Source organism: Styela clava, unplaced genomic scaffold, assembly GCF_964204865.1.
Source record: "Styela clava unplaced genomic scaffold, kaStyClav1.hap1.2 HAP1_SCAFFOLD_290, whole genome shotgun sequence".
NCBI classification, from domain to species: domain Eukaryota; kingdom Metazoa; phylum Chordata; class Ascidiacea; order Stolidobranchia; family Styelidae; genus Styela; species Styela clava.
The window spans coordinates 1-15,009 of NW_027556514.1; the positions used below are offsets into that span (position 1 = coordinate 1).

Here is a 15,009-nt window from a genome sequence, read left to right on the forward strand (position 1 = left end):
GGACGAATGTCTGTGGAATTTTCAGTGGTTAAAGATTGTTGTTGTCGCTAGAAGGCTTTTATTTGTTCCTAAATTCTCATGAGTTCTATAAGATCTGATATTCCATCCAAAATTTGGACTTTGGTGTCCATATATTTGAGCTTTGTCCTCTCGTTTATGATGCGAATCTCCTATAGCGAATACAACAAATTTCTGGAAACTGGAAAGTGAAACATAATAACCCACATTGAGAGCAAATATATAAGTGTACGGTGATCGACCATAATATAAAACTAGTAAAAGCATTTGTATAGTTTAGATAAAAAACTTATGAAGTTTGTATAATTTTTGACAGCGAGAATTCACAAGTGTAAAAAGCGCTGTAAATCTGGATTGGAATGCTCGTTTCCCTCATGCACCGAATGCAAAGTAGCATGTCTCAACAAGGTTAGCGAATGTTGGAGAGCAAGATGCGACCATCTTTGTCATCCTGACATGGAGATTGACGTGAATATCGAAGATGCAGATTTGCCTGTGAAACGCAAAGCAAGTAAGTCTTCAAATATTCTTCAGCAATTTTGACTCAGTCATGGCTGCGTAGTCAGACAGTGATGCGCGTTCATTGGTATCTTTAAGCTATCGTCAATTTGAAATTTGACGTCTCAAGTCAGCGTCAACTTTAAATTGGAAGAGGGTATTTTTTTTTATAAAAATTGCAAAGTTTGCAAACAGTAAAATTCTTTAAGTCGTCAAATTCTCGTTAATGGGAAATCAAAATCATTTTTTGCTAGGTCCTGGAGTGTGTGTGTGAGGTATGAAGTAATTTTCCATATAAAATGTTATCCATATAACTATTCTAGGACTCAAGTAATCTGCGCGCTTTTTTATCACGGACATGAAACTGTTTGTATATAGAGCATATTATCCTTTTTTCTACAAATTCTTCAACATGTTATAACTCGGAATAATAAAAATGAGTACCGGATGTAAATCTGAAAAGCTTTTATGTGTTATTATAAAAATATATTCTCTTCTTTTAAGATAAACATCGTTACAAACCAGCAAAAGCTTGCAAGGTCTGTCGTGCTGAATGCGATAGAGATGGAGGAATTGAGGTCGATTCATCGAAAGAAATCGACCATTGAAATAGTGAACTCTTCCAACAAAATGTATAGTTTTTGTTTCTGGAAAAAAATTGTTCAAAAATATTGTGATTCATATAATAGATAAATTCAATTTGGCCCAATTATGAATACACTTGAGAAGCTAGCAAAAAACACTTCAGGGATTAAATGAAACGCAAAGTACATGAAAAAGGTGGCATTTTTGAAAAAAAAATGGGAGTTGCAATATTTCTGCATTTCTCAAAATTCTGAAGTACATCGTTTAATTTGTCACATTTCCATCAGTACAATGAAAGATACAATATAAGTAGACATTATCAAAATCAGCTCAGCAGTCAATTATGACAAATTTGAGAATCAACTTCTTACAGAAATTTTTTATGTGTTTGTATATTATTGGACACGTAGTGGACATAACGATCGTTTCAAAATTTTGTTGTTATTGGTATTATTATTATTATTTGTCTCCATCATTTTTTTTTAAATCGCTTTTCTCTTTGACTACTGGACCAATTGCTTTGAAATTTTCAGTGAGTAAAGATTGATTTTTTTGCCAGAAGGCTATTACTTTTATTTATTTCTAAATTTCGCATGAAATCTGATACTTCGTCCAAAATTTCGCTGTATTATTTAACCATGGGAACACTGGCTGTCCGGTTTGATTCTGTAAATTATTTCTACGCGAAACTCGGAATTTTTTGTGGGTACTGGTGGCGTCAAAGGTAAATACTGCTTCGCTCTGGTTAACGTGTCCATATATTTGAGCACAGCTCTCTTGTTATAATTATACAATAGTTACTAAAAATCAGTATCAATCACAACTCAATCGGTCCTATTCCACGTAATGGTAGGAAATGTCGCAAAATGTATGGTCCGAAAAGTCAGTCATTTGTTTGTTTACTGATCCATAAAAGAAATGAGAAACGTAATTTTTTTTTCATTACTGAATTTAATCGAAAATTCTCATGTGACTTCGTTAATTAGAGTTGGTACTGTAATATCATTTCAGCCTGGTATTAGTAAGCTGGTGGCACAAAAGAGATGCCAAACGTCAGTACATATGTAATGAAAAAACATTGAGTTTATTCTGTGGTATCTTTGAAAATTTAGGGTTATATATTTAGATTAAGTCATTTTCAGTGTATGTATTATTCTTACCTTATCAAAACCTTGTTAAAAATTGTGATAGTAAAAATGGATAGTAGTGTACATGAAAACTGATTTTTTGCAATAAATACAGTAAATTGCAATAATAGTGAAATACAAAAATTAATGTGTAAATGGCATTTGAAATTTAAGAAAAGAACAAAATTCCTTCGACTGTTTATTTACATCACAAATTACAATATATGTCACAAACTACACCCATCTAAAATATGCTTCAAGTATACATTATCAAAAGCTGTTTGCGGCCCTTTGCACAATTCCCAAAATGCAATGCGGCCCTCGAGAACCCATGGGTTTGACACCCCTGAGATAGTCCATTCTGTGGGTGTGATTCTACTGCAACAAGCATGATCTGGTTATTACGGACTTTGTCACATAAAATTAATAGAAGACGGAAAGGAAACATGTGTATTTGGCAATTGCAAGTGAAATATCGATCAGGATTTTTTGAAAGTTTTCTACACCAATGTAAAATACGCACCCCCTAATTTCGGAGATGAAATTCGGAACCGGAAGTGCGTATTATACACGGAGAAATACGGTAGTTATCGATTTTAAGTCTATTATTGACACTACTACTTTTCTTGTACAAAATTATATGAAAGTTATCACATAAAATCGTGAATAAAAGCGTTTATTATGAATAATGCGAATTATTAGCTTTGTGTTTTGAACACAACATAGAAATTCGACGTTTAATTTGGGAGACAGCAACTCGAAGATCTTCCTCTACTTGTAGCCTTGATCTGTATATGTTTTTTTATGTACGCAGAAAAGGTCTTTTCACATAATTCCGAATAATTCAAAATCCAGTAGTTCCGAACGAATGGCAACAGAACATTCATTGCAGCAGCTGATAACTCCGGCCATCAAGTGCGATCTTCAATCCGCGATCACTTGACAAGTTATCCAATGCTTCAATCAAATCTGATGATAGATGTTGTATATTGATACTGTGAAACATGGTATTATCCAGTCGTGTTGTGGCGTTGTGTTGTGTTCTCGGGAAAATATTTATTAAACCACTGCGAAAGATGTGGCAAACACAATTGTCTACGTCAGGGTTTCCCAAACTTTTTCGGCCATGGAACACTTACAATTTTGATCTCGCCTCGCGGAACACCAAAAAAAGAAACAGTAAATTGATAGAGAAAACCGGTGTAATGTAGCGGAGTTGCTGAATGCGTCGCGAAAACTAACAGAATTGTGTTAAATATACCTAAAATATAATTGAATATTTTAAATATATATTGCATTTATTATATCTGTTTTATTGTTTCTTAGTTTAAATGCTGTGTATATAAATCTATTCATTCATTTTACCATTCTATGCCGTTTACTTTCCATTACGTAATATTTGCCTCTAATGTTATGTCTAATGGCAATAAAAGTACTTCCCGCAATTTCGCGATCTGCAGACCTGCCGTTTATTTATTTTTTGAATAGAGTTTACCGAAAATGATTAATTTTTTCAGCATTTCAAAGTAAAACCAGGCAGAGGTGGAGGAGGAACAGTTGACCATTTGCCTTTATTCTTCAAACCTACTTGTTTGCCTATAGCAAAATCAAAAGCATTGCAATAACTTGATAATGAACTTAACAGTCAACAATCTATGCCGACGGTTAACGAAAATGCCACTACCTCACCCTAGTTAGTCCGTATTAGAATTCGTCTACAGTTAGTCCACTTTAGGCCGATGATGACGCGATATAGAACGGTCAGGGCGACAACTTCACGATTCTTAGATCGCCATGGCGACCATTTTAGACGTATTTAAGATTTCTTTTCCACGGAAAACTTTGAAGACGCTCGCGGAACATTAGTGTTCCGCGGAGAACAGTTTGGGAAGCGCTGGTCTACGTAGTAGAATAATGCAAATTACTAATGCAAACAACTACGTAATGAATGTTTCCCCGACTTTCGATCCCCAGCAAAACTCTTCGGCTTCATACTCTACCATTGTAAAATTATCGGTACTTATTTCAAGAATGGTTTTTGCGAGTTGGCGCCTATAAATCGGTTTATACGTTTCAAACTATCATTTTAATTCAGGGGTCTCAAACTCGCGGCCCGCGGGCCAGTTGCGGCCCGCAGGATGATAGTTTGTGGCCCCCGCCTTAGTATTAAAGTTTAATGTTAGTACGGCCCGCAAGTCACTCAGCTCAGTTAGCATGACTAATGCTTTCAATATAACAGCGCTTCCCAAACTGTGTTCCGCTGAACACTAATGTTCCGTGAGCATCTTTCGAGTGTTGCGTGGAAAAGGAATCAAAAATACATCTAAATTGGTCGCCATGGGGATCTGAGAATCATGAAGTTGTCCAACTGACCGTTTAAAATTGCGTCAACGTCGGCCTAAAGTGGAATAACTAAGTTAGGGTAGTGGCATTTTCGTTAACCGTCAGTTTAGCTTTTTGACTGGTAATTTCATTATCAAATTTACGGTACTTCTTTTGGTTTTGTTAAAGACAAACAAGTAAGTCTAAAGAATAAAGGCAAAAGGTCAACCGTTCTTCCTCCATATCTACCTGGTTTTACTTTGAAATGCTGAAAGTTTGTCGCGCATTTTCAACTCGCCACGGCGAAACCACTGGGAACCTCTACATTGCACCGTTTTTCTTTATCAATTTAACCCTTTATTTTTGGTGTTCCGCGAGGTGATATAAAAAGTGTAAGTGTTCCGTGGCCAAAAAAGTGGAAATATAAGATATAGTCACGTAAAGAAGAAAAAAATATTTTATCATTCATCCCCTGAATGGAATATGCGGTGCGGTAACCTACCAGTTCCAGACCTGTAGGCCTGATATTCGATCGCGGGACTGCCTGAAATAATTTTAAAACAATATTCTATGAATACTGGGAACTGGGAAATGCAATATTTCTTTGTTGAGCATAGGAGCATCCCGACATGTTCTATTTGCACAGTTAAAGTTGCAGTGCACAAGGAATATAATTTAAACGAGTTGCTAAGCTTTTATTGAGGAAAACCTGATGCGACCGGACTCATCCAGACTCTGCATCAGCGGCCCCCAAGTAAATTGAGTTTGAGACCCCTGTTTCAATACATTCAACAACCTTTCATTTAAATGCGCTGTAGATAAGTTTGGCTTAGTCTATCACAGCTATTTCTAGATTAATTTTTGATTACTGCATTTAAAATACAACTCCGACAAACCAAAATGATTATTGAGGTATTTGATTAGGACATATATTCACCAAAACACCACTAAAAACTAACAAATAGTAGGCCTACGCGAAAACCGCCAAAACGAGGTAATATTCACAGCCACGAAAGACTGTCTGAATGGCAAAAGTATCTAAGCGCTCCTGAAACGTTTATTGTTACGTCAAATTTTGCACTTATGCTGATTGGCCAATGTTACGACAGTAAATAAAGAAGTGTATACTCGGGGAAACATCCATAATTATAATCAGAGATTTATAAAGTTGTTATACATACATACGCTATATTTATGGCGTTTTTTTTTCAAAGCGATTCGAAGAAGAAGACCAACAAAAACAAGATTACCAAAAATATGAAAACGATCAATATGTCCACTCACGTGTCCAATAATAATAAACAAGAAACAAACACTAATATTTAACTGAGGGGTTTCTTGTAAACATACAGTATTACTTAGGCTGCATAAAGTATTTTTAAGATAAACAAAATTTGCGAAATAACAAGCACAGGCATTGTTTGAATCTTGAGCTCTCATTGTTTGTTTTTGAGGTTGCGGGGCACAGCACAACAAAAGAATGTTGCTAGACTACAGCTCACGCATTTTTTTTACACTTGGACTGGACCCAATTCTTGTGAGCTTTATATAGCTAACTGGCGACAGGAATCATGAGTCCGATGCCCGACACATGTGGAATATACTGAAGTCGTAAGAAAATGATCATTTGAAATTTATCAGTAAAGTGTTCTCACTTTTATACAGTATACTTACCCAGCCAAGTTGTGATGTTTGATCAGATGATCAGATATTTGTTTGCTATTCGTAATATACGACACGATGTTCTCTGCAGTAAATAAGTCATTTGTTTACTCATATCACCACGGAGAAATAGCGAATTGATGGTGAATGCCTGGTCTAGTTTAGAAAGTATTCGAAATTAAAAATTTTCTGAATAAGGTGATCGAGGTTATAGAGAAATAGTTCATTCAACATAGTACTTTCAGGAAACCATCAACGAGGCGTGTTCCGAAATAGACAAATGTCTAGGATCGCAATCAAAGATGTATATAAGGCGGCGATTGAGTGGAAGAGACATCGTTCCGAGTTTCAACAATAGTGCGCCTATTAATAAAACGATTTCTATAACCCTTTGTTTGGAGTGTTATATTGGGAACATCTCGAAAGAAAATTTATAATTAATAATTTGACTAATTAATTATCTATTTTGATCAATAATCTGTTTAACTTATTACACAATATGCTGATAAGACTATGAAGGTTGTGAAAGGGTTGCATTAGGTAATGATAAAGATAGATAAAAATAATTACTTATTACGCCTATAATTATAAGTAATCTGTTTAGTTCCAGGTCAATTGATACTATCTATCATACGAAGAAATTTATCTTGTTATTTTAGCGGTTATTGTTACTAGCAATCTAAAAACGAACTATCACTTGACATAGAATTTCAACTATTACTGTATATATAGACAGCAAGATTCGACAATATAAGCATACATCCGTCAGCAATTCAGCGAGACATTTTGTTTTTCTTATGGTAATAATTTTTACAGTCTCACATCTGGTATTTCAAAGAGAACAGAAATAAAATATACATAATGAACAATAAATTTCTGTTGGCGGCGGTGGCGCTTGTTATGCTCACATTTACCCTCGAAGTCGCCGGAAAAAGAGGAAAATATGGACTTGTGAATTGTAAAAAATCGTGCGTGAAGAGGAACTGCACCACGTCTAGCAAACCAGCATGCAAATTTGAGTGTTTACGTGATTGTGCCAGCAAGGCGTTAGGTAAGTAGCCAAAATAATGATTTTGATTAAAACAAATGTATTGATTTTGGTCATAAAGTGCAACGAATTCTAATCGTTTGTGCTATATCTAATATTCGTTGCGGGTAGGAAGTGTCACCAAGTTTGAGGTTTATTTTACGCAGAATATTCCATTACCATACCTTGAGTTTTATCAATGTAAAAATTTAGTAGACCACACTGAAGACGAGGGGAGAATTTGGGTTGGCGAAGAGGGTTCTAAGCATATGTGTAAACGTACATGCAAGAAACAATGTGCAAGAAAACCACCAATGTGCAAGCACCGATGTATGGCAAACTGCACCCACCACCGGCACGGTAAGTCAGGAGCCTTTTGTGTGTTCTGTGTCCAATGCTAGGTTAATTATAAATTTTCACATTTGTTTCTCAGGCAACAGTTCGATGATCGCACCAGTCAATCGAAGGAAGTTGGACAACAAAATGAATAAAATGAAAGGAGGACTGAGAGTCCCAGTCTTTTGCGTCAGAGAGTGCAAGCCTAACTGTAATGAAACTATTCAGTGCACAGGAAACTGCCTAAAGCGATGTGATCACGACGGTGCAGGTATATATATAACATTACCTTTTTGGAAAAGTCACACTTGACTTATTGGACACTAATTAAACCTATGGATCGTTTTGGTAATATGTTGTTGTAAATTATCGCCTTTCTTCCAACTATTGGACGAATGTCTGTGGAATTTTCAGTGGTTAAAGATTGTTGTTGTCGCTAGAAGGCTTTTATTTGTTCCTAAATTCTCATGAGTTCTATAAGATCTGATATTCCATCCAAAATTTGGACTTTGGTGTCCATATATTTGAGCTTTGTCCTCTCGTTTATGATGCGAATCTCCTATAGCGAATACAACAAATTTCTGGAAACTGGAAAGTGAAACATAATAACCCACATTGAGAGCAAATATATAAGTGTACGGTGATCGACCATAATATAAAACTAGTAAAAGCATTTGTATAGTTTAGATAAAAAATTATGAAGTTTGTATAATTTTTGACAGCGAGAATTCACAAGTGTAAAAAGCGCTGTAAATCTGGATTGGAATGCTCGTTTCCCGCCTGCACCGAATGCAAAGTAGCATGTCTCAACAAGGTTAGCGAATGTTGGAGAGCAAGATGCGACCATCTTTGTCATCCTGACATGGAGATTGACGTGAATATCGAAGATGCAGATTTGCCTGTGAAGCGCAAAGCAAGTAAGTCTTCAAATATTCTTCAGCAATTTTGACGCAGTCATGGCTGCGTAGTCAGACAGTGATGCGCGTTTATCGGTATCTTTATGCTATCGGCAATTTGGAATTTGACGTCTCAAGTCAGCATCAACTTTAAATTGGAAGAGGGTATTTTTTTTTATAAAAATTGCAAAGTTTGCTAACAGTAAAATTCTTTAAGTCGTCAAATTCTCGTTAGTGGGAAGTCAAAATCATTTTTTGCTAGGTCCTGGAGTGTGTGTGTGGTATGGAGTAATTTTTCATATAAAATGTTCTCCAGATAACTTTTCTAGGACTCAAGTAATCGCGCGCTTTTTTATCACGGACATGAAACTGTTTGTATATAGAGCATATTATCCTTTTTTCTACAAATTCTTCAACATGTTATAACTCGAAATAATAAAAATGAGTACCGGATACAAATCTGAAAAGCTTTTATGTATTATTATAAAAATATATTCTCTTCTTTTAAGATAAACATCGTTACAAACCAGCAAAAGCTTGCAAGGTCTGTCGTGCTGAATGCGATAGAGATGGAGGAATTGAGGTCGATTCATCGAAAGAAATCGACCATTGAAATATTGAACACTTCCAACGAAATGTATAGTTTTTGTTTCTAGAAAAAAACTGTTCAAAAATATTGTGATTCATATAATTGATAAAATATACCTTATCAGTTGAGCGCTCCATTATTGAATTTTTTTTCTGTTTATATAACCCACCACTGGAATATACTCTTAATGTAGCTTATCGATTCTTTTTTAAAATGTGACACGTTTATAATCTAATTCATTTATGATCGGATAAACGGATTAGGTTTTATTTTATGTAAGATTATCAACTTGATGTTAAAGTTACCCATTTTCATTTTTTTGAAAACACTATGTTTTCAAGGTCTACTCCATGCATACAGTATAATTTCGTGAACAACTTATTGTATATTAAATAATTCTTCATTACAATATCTTTTATGATTTTTTCGAATAAAAATTGATACTAATTGTTGAAATGTAACACAAAAATGTAAGTACTTCTACAATTTTTTAGGTCAGCGCCAGGAATAATTGGGCATTACATTAGATTTTTCTGCATATGATATTAAGCAAGATTTAAATTCAAGAGTCTATGATTGATGATGGATCATATAATTACGTCATAAAGCATATATCAAGTAGATATAATTTGTCATCCACTCATCCAAATAAATATCTAGACATGAAATCAACAGTATATATCACCGACTCATAGATGTCAAAATAACTCCGTGTGTATATTCCGTGACGTAACAGCCTATATAATCTTAGAGACCAGAGTAAACAAAAAGGAAAAGCAGTTCATTGACAATCAGCTTTCGAAAAACGTTAAACGACAATATGGATGATAGAAAGCTTCAGTTATCATAACATATTGTAATCAAATGCTTGTGATAATTGAAATAAAAGATAGTCATGACATTTATCCTGAAATTATGCTTATTTAATGAATGCTTTCCTAAATCGACGCAAAGCGTTAAAAATAAAGTGACATTACCAAATATGTGACATATGTGGAAACTACATTCATCTGACGCTTGATTACCATCAATCGATTTCATATAGTATATCGACAAGTTAGTGGATATGTTTCGGTGACATTATTGACTGGTTGGTCGTGTAAACAAATCGACTCAAATCATCATTAGGGTACTTCATATCTTACTAATCGATGTTAATTGATTATCGAATATCGTGTGGGACCAAATACTTTACAGTCATCCTTTTATATTTGATAGTGAGTGAAACATTTTGTCTGTACTATTTATTTGACAGTATGAATCGCGAGATATGGTGAACAAGACATATGACATATGAACAGTGAAAATGTATTGATTTTAAGGTATTAAAAGTGGTATATAATGAATAATGCTTTTTTCTAATTATTATTCTCAGAAAAAATTCCGCTTCGTTGCCAACTATTGCTAGTGGCTATTGTAACTCAAAATTTGCAATGAAATCGCAGTCATGCCTTGTAGATTTTTTATTAGCTCTTATGATCTTTAGTATCAACTTTATGTCAACTTCTGGTGAAGATGAACCGATGATATATAGGTAAGTTTACGTTAGTTCGTATTTAAAAATAAGTTGTGGAATGAATTTATATGGGCGTTTTCTGTTCCTGGAGTTGCCATCATAATCATATTTTAATTTCGTCATTCAATTTCAAGCATCTATAAATATAATCAACGAATCAACGAAATTTATCTTTTTGAAAGGGAACAAGTGTATCGGCAGTCGTATTTATAAGTAAAAAATGGGTATTTCAATGAAATTCAAATATGCAATTCCATGTAAAGATTGGATGCTTTTTTTTTTTAAAAAAGATTGTTCCATTTAACATTTTTAGCCCAGTAAGAAACAATTCCACTAAATTTGATTTTCGTATCTGATATTACTATTCCCTCGAATATCAACCGAGTTTTGTTCAGTGAAATTGTTTTGCATATTTATTTTTGCGACTTTTATATTTGATATTTAGACAATCAACCAAAAGGGAAGGAGGGGGCTGGAACGCAAAACCCGAGCATAAATATCATGAGAGTCAAGGTAAGGGAAAATGATAAGATTTTCAAAGACACTGGCATATTACATTATTTTCCGATATGCTTTCGTAAGCCAATGAACGTTTAACCAAGTCTCATGGAATCGTTGCAATTTCAGTCTCTGAATTGGTACAGAACGCTTAACTGAGATCACAAATAGAGACACTAAAAGCGAAGCTTTTGCGACCTCTCTCTCAATCAATAAGCGTATAGTAATTGAATTCCAAAATTTTGCAAGTTGCTTATTTGCAAGTTTAGAATTCAACATAAATAAGTTTGAGAACAACTGATGCTGTGTTGAAAGGAAGGATTTTTTGTGGTTGATATTGAGCAAATTGCCAATGAATAGGGAAAATCCGTTATATGAAACGTTTCATGTTTAACATTGTAATATTCCAGATTATGATATTTATTTTTGTCGTGATAGAAACACTGTGCAAATAAAACAAAAATAGATCAATAAATATATTGATTTTCAAGATATGTGACCTTTCAGGGTTAAAAGTCACTGATGTTCGAGAGGCTCACGGTCTATCTTAACGTTCTTGATTTGATCACACGCTCTGTGCTTCTTTATACGTTCTTTCAGGTTTCTATAGTTGTATTCTAATCTGACTTTTTCTGTCAACTAATAAGTTGACTGTTATGAATATTGATCGCTGAATAATAAATAATGCATCTTTCATATACGTGCATTAAGTTTAGGAAGACAACATATAACGCTGCTGGTGAAACAGTCATGTTATATTTCATATCGACATCCTCAATTTCCTGATCCTTGAATATTGAGACATCCATAAACGAAAAAACATTTTGAAGCACTTTTTCTCAAAAGTCAAATAAGGATTAAAAATTTCGCGAAAAACTGTTCATCGCTATCACATTTAGTTGTATATTTTGGTCTACATGCGGTGAAAAATGTCGTCGCCAGTGATCTGCTGATTTTTGATAGTATTGTGGGGTGAGGTTAAAATACACTGTAATTTCTAAACCAGTTTTGATGTATTTCTATTCATTTTCCAGGTGAAACAATCGACATGTTTGATCGGATGGAAAATTGATAACGCATAGATTCAGAGTGATTGATCACTGGAAACGGATATCATTAAAATAATCAATGTATTAGTGAAAAACTATTTTCAAAGATGATGTGAAACATTATATGATTTCCATACATTTTTCACCAAATTTTAAAATTTTTTACTCAGAACATCTTAAAAAAAATACCAAACCTTTTCAAAATCTCGAGTGTGTTTCGTTCTTATTTCAACAGAATTTTCGAGCTGCCTACAAAAACACCGGTAACTGGTAGGTGCTGTGTGTTGTACACTTAGCATTTAAAATAAAAGAAAGCGATAGAACGAAGGTCATTTCTAAAATTAGTCCCAAGTCTCCAAATGCTCCAGGCGCTGACATAGAAGTGAAATAATTGAGGGGTCAAGTGTCACCATCCACCATCCGAATAAGTTGTGGGTCGGCAATCAAAGGACACGTACGATATTCATTCTTGTTGCAAACGCACTATGACTTCATAATATGGTTTTGAAACTTAGCCTATGGTGTCGAACTATAAAAACCTGCTGACTTTTTGTCGTAAGCTGCATTTATAAAAAAAAAACATTCAAACTTTCTGTATATTATTAAGCACCAGTTTCAATTAGCGATAGTACATTTACGACATCTGAAATATTTTGCTCGGAGTGTCTGTTGTGATGCCATGTTTTAGCATGATTTTATGGGCCGTTAACTCTCTAAGGGTATCCACTTAAATATGAGTGATAGCTTGATTGATGTATCACTGAAAGCTATAGTGCACTTAAAGTACGAGAAGAGTTCAGGATGGTAAGGTGAATTGAATATTATCGGCGTACTTTTATTGTTAAATAATAAAAAAAAGTATATATAGCTTTTAATACCATCATCGACAATTTTATAGTGACCCGAGTCCTAAATATGACGTGTCGGGTTGTTTTTACATACAAGATTGCCCAAAGCAAGATCACGACATCCAAATAGAAAAGTGTCCGATAGGAGAACCGCAATCGACAAGTGACGAACTGGGAGCTAGATTTTCTTTTTGCGCCGAGAGTGTTGTTCTGTATCTGCATATTGTATTATATATGCGGAATTTGTATTCGAAAATAATCGGCCAATGAGCTTTTGCACAGAGTGCAGGATTAGCAATAAGAGAAATTTTGAATATTTTCATTTTATTCGTTTCATATTCGATTAACTTAGCTATATTTTGCGATTTGCTTATGAAATCTAGTTGAATTCACGCTGTAGTAGTCTTGGGAGGCCCCTCCCTGACTTATGCTCGCCATAGTTATTCCTCACTTTTTTTACAAGGATTAACCGTTCCATTAAGAAAAATCCAAGACTAGCTAAAACCATATGCATTTAGCCTACTCCGGTGAATCATATTGGTGATATTCGACCGAAACAGAGTATTTTATCCTGTAAGTCGAAGCGTGATTAAGTCTAAATGAAATATTCAACGAATGAATAATGTTAACGCAAATTTGCGCAACGATCCACATTTTTCGTTTACTAAATTTATAAATATTGCTTCCATTTTCTATCATAGTTTGATGCTTTTTAAATATAACGAACTGTGGAAACTACTTACTTCAAAATGGGACGTATGACAACCTTCAAAGTTCTTTGGTTGAATATGTTAGTACTTGTTGGGGTAATGGTTCAACTATCGCTTGCTATAAAAATTGTCGGGTAAGTTTTTTGTAAAGAAATTTAAATTGACATATTAAGTATTAGTAATTAGATTCAGTATTTATATATAAAACGAATTGTAGACGACACGACAAAATCCACATATATATATAACTTAAAATACGTTAAACAAAGTTCCTTGGATTTGCGACGTCTTCGGTAACGTAGTCAGATCCGAGTAGATTCATTGTAAAATCTGCTACAAAAACTAGGAGTATCTGTGTATTGAATTTCAAATATCCCCCCTTTTTCACAGTCTTACAACACATACCGGGAACAACGAAGGTGGCTGGAACAATTTCAGAAGCGCCGCATCAGCACCGCAACCAAAAACAGGTAAGATAGTTCGTGTATATTAAACGTTTTTGCCAAAATCCATTCAATCTAAGTTGAGTGACATATTCACGCGTCGGGCAATGGAAAATTTCTGACATTTAGTCACTACTATAACGGGATGCGTTGGTGAGAAGTCTGTCATAAGATTTTTGTACTCGCCCCTATACTCGTTAGATCGTATTAGTGACGAAATACCTTTGGATGCTTCCTAACCTCTGGCAAAACCTTCAAATCGATATTTATTGACAAAAATGCGCAATATTCAACTAGCAGCCGCAAAAATGGTAAGTGCCCAATAAATCTCCCACTGGATTATTTGGACGTCACTAAATAAATGTTTCACTGCTATACCGCATATTCATCACATCACATCAGTCTGTGAACCTTTGTATACATAGGCCTACATACATTTGATCATGGTTCTCTTGTTTTGTTCAGATGACGATCCTTCGATGTTCGATAAAGTTGAAGAATAATCCGCAATCTTAAAGACTTTGTTCTTCTATTCTTCTTATAGTGATTGTGCCAACATTTCATTTACAATCGCGCTGGTTGCACATCCTTATTTTGTTTTTTAAATTTCAGAATAAAATTTATTTTCCTGTGTTTTTGTCACTTGATTCCATAAAAAATAACAAAAAAATCCTATGTCTCAAACACGTTTTATTTATTATAAGGCTACTATCATTAAATATAGCTTAGTCGGTTTTCATCCGTTTAAGTGATGAAATGCGTTAATTTGAATTTATAATATTATTGACGCTTATTTACAAGTTGACTATAGTCTAGCCCAGGGCTTCCCAAACTAGGGGCCGCGGCCCTGGAAGGGGCCTCGAAACGAATATTAGGGGCCGCAAA

General features: G+C 34.6%; 1 protein-coding gene and 1 long non-coding RNA gene across 3 annotated transcripts; both read left to right on the top strand.

The window, feature by feature from the left end:
* Nucleotides 1-9: 9 nt before the first annotated feature.
* LOC144418818 (uncharacterized) lies at nt 10-2,356 on the top strand. Its single transcript, XR_013473682.1, has 2 exons — nt 10-529; nt 1,021-2,356. It is a non-coding gene; the product is annotated as an uncharacterized LOC144418818 (long non-coding RNA).
* Nucleotides 2,357-6,968: 4,612 nt separating this feature from the next.
* Nucleotides 6,969-14,808, top strand: LOC120332556 (uncharacterized). Of its 2 annotated transcripts, none has more exons than XM_039399824.2 (9): nt 6,969-7,263; nt 7,456-7,599; nt 7,673-7,846; nt 8,298-8,492; nt 8,981-10,594; nt 11,022-11,089; nt 12,109-13,815; nt 14,072-14,151; nt 14,590-14,808. In XM_039399824.2, the coding sequence occupies exons 1-5, from the start codon at nt 7,074-7,076 to the stop codon at nt 9,082-9,084; spliced, it is 807 nt and encodes a 268-aa protein (XP_039255758.2). In that variant the 5' UTR covers nt 6,969-7,073; the 3' UTR covers nt 9,085-10,594; nt 11,022-11,089; nt 12,109-13,815; nt 14,072-14,151; nt 14,590-14,808. The 2 variants fall into 2 exon arrangements, with proteins under 2 accessions (XP_039255758.2, XP_039255757.2); XM_039399823.2 differs by having other exon boundaries at nt 6,971-7,263; nt 7,453-7,599.
* The last annotated feature ends 201 nt before the right edge of the window (nt 14,809-15,009 follow it).

What these genes read in the sequence shown, in the direction of transcription:
- LOC120332556 (XM_039399823.2), top strand. Translation starts at nt 7,074, where the DNA reads ATGAACAATAAATTTCTGTTGGCGGCGGTGGCGCTTGTTATGCTCACA. An exon ending in TTGTGCCAGCAAGGCGTTAG is followed by an intron (nt 7,264 to 7,452) that starts GTAAGTAGCCAA and finishes GTAAAAATTTAG; the next exon opens with TAGACCACACTGAAGACGAG. An exon ending in ATGTGATCACGACGGTGCAG is followed by an intron (nt 7,847 to 8,297) that starts GTATATATATAA and finishes AATTTTTGACAG; the next exon opens with CGAGAATTCACAAGTGTAAA.